This window comes from Meleagris gallopavo, chromosome Z, assembly GCF_000146605.3.
Source record: "Meleagris gallopavo isolate NT-WF06-2002-E0010 breed Aviagen turkey brand Nicholas breeding stock chromosome Z, Turkey_5.1, whole genome shotgun sequence".
NCBI lineage: Eukaryota > Metazoa > Chordata > Aves > Galliformes > Phasianidae > Meleagris > Meleagris gallopavo.
This window is the reverse complement of record NC_015041.2, coordinates 11,741,951-11,743,670: the sequence shown is the minus strand read 5'-3', so window position 1 is coordinate 11,743,670 and position 1,720 is coordinate 11,741,951. Positions and strand designations below refer to the sequence as shown.

Genomic DNA, 1,720 nt, shown 5'->3' with positions numbered 1-1,720 from the left:
CTCCGCCCGCGGCTGAGCCGCTGCCGCCCCGCCCTTCCGCTTCCCGGCGGGTCAGAGGTGTATCGGGCTGGGAGGCGGCGCGGCCGCAGGTAGCGGGCTATAGCTGCGGGTCGGGCCTCTGTGCCGCGCGGTGGGCAGGGCTCTTGCCGGTGTCCGGGCCGTGCGGCTCAGCGGGGAGCTCGGCATGGTGGCTGGGCCTGGGGCGTGCCTCGCTTGCTGCCGTTGCCTGTCCTTGGTGCGGAGCGCCTCGCTAGCGCCTGACGTGAGGCTGCTGGGCAGGATCTGTATGGATGAAGGGCTTTCTGCTTCGTGTTACTGCTCTCAGGGTCGAGATGAACGAGCTGCGTTTGTTTCTCTGCAAGCCTAAAACTTAGCTCACCTAATCGCTGAAATCTGTTTTTCTCTAGTTCTCCCGATGGCATCTTTTGGCTGGAAGAGAAAGATCGGCGAGAAGGTCTCCAGAGCCACTTCCCAGCAGTTTGAAGCAGAGGCTGCGGATGAGAAGGCTCCGGGTGGTGATGAAGATGAGGACTGGGTGCACGCTGCGAAGAGAAGGAAGGAAGTTCTCCTCGAAGACTGCGTAAAGAAGAGCAAACAGCTGAAAGACGAGGGGGCAAGTTTGGCTGAAAATAGGAGGTACTTATGTTATCCTAGTCTTTCTTTGACTCAGTAAGCGCTGGGTCTTATTTTAACCCTTTTTCTAAACTCTAAATACTAGTTGCTGCATTCATGCTTCTCATGTTGAAAAATAGATTGATCGCTTGTTTTTAAATTTTGCATCTACGATCTGATATTGAGTAGGTTTATTTCTGCTTTTTGGTGTTGATGTTGGCTGCTGCAAATTGACCGTATTCAAGTCTCATATCGGTGTGTTTGCTTAACAAGAAGTGATGGGGAGAGATGACTGATTGCATCTGAAATTTCAGAGGGTAAATAGAATATTGTGAGGTAAGTCGTACTGTAAATAATGCTTCAGCTGCTCAGGGAGCTCTGTCCTGTCCTGTAAATGTATCGTAATCTCACTTTAATGTTAGAGTAAGCGTGTTTATACGTGCACAGTGTGTATGTGACTAGGGAAATAGTGCACAGCAATTAATGTGCTGTAATTTGTCTAATTCTTGTGGCAAGTGAGGTTCAAGTAGACACTCTGTGTGCTTCCTGATAGTATTAGTCGGGACTCAAACAGGATTTTTTTGAAAGAGTATTTCATAAATTGTTCCTGATACACTTCAAGCAGGATGTAACTTTGGAGTAGAGGATGAACAGAAGCAGAATGAGACACTAAATTGTGTTTCAAAACTCCACAGTTTGCTTAGATCTTCTCTAGAGGAGAGAAAAACACAGTTCTAATAATAGTTCCCTTAAAAACGTCAGGATACTTGGTATCTAAATCTGAGTTCTGCAGTAGTTGTATGGACATCTGTTTATTCACTGTTCCAGATCAGCAGTGATCTGGAATTACTTCCTGACAGAATTTCGTAAGAAGTCAGTATGTATTTGTCTTCTGTTAAGCTGTACCTGTCAGTCTGAAAAAGGATGGTTTAGGCATTCAGAGAGAACAGCTCAGAAACAGGTGATTCTTGGTTGACTTTTGTCCTGAAACTTTCATTTTAACATTTGTTAGAGAACAGTACAAAAACTCAGCCCATTCATGACTAGCAGCGTGGTTTTACTTGTGAGTATAGTGAGACCTGTATCTTGACAGAGAGTTTACAACAAC

The 1,720-nt window shown here is 46.4% G+C and overlaps 1 protein-coding gene across 2 annotated transcripts; it reads left to right on the top strand.

Moving 5' to 3' along the window:
- Window positions 1-1,499, top strand: TTC33 (tetratricopeptide repeat domain 33). 2 transcript variants are annotated; one of them, XR_002109773.2, is made up of 3 exons: window positions 1-89; window positions 408-636; window positions 858-1,491. XR_002109773.2 is itself a non-coding variant. In XM_019610377.2 (3 exons), exons 1-3 carry the CDS (start codon window positions 185-187, stop codon window positions 889-891), a joined length of 363 nt encoding a protein of 120 aa, XP_019465922.1. In that variant the 5' UTR covers window positions 96-184; the 3' UTR covers window positions 892-1,499. The 2 variants fall into 2 exon arrangements, 1 of the variants encoding a protein (XP_019465922.1); XM_019610377.2 differs by lacking the exon at window positions 1-89 and adding an exon at window positions 96-284 and having other exon boundaries at window positions 858-1,499.
- Window positions 1,500-1,720: the final 221 nt, after the last annotated feature.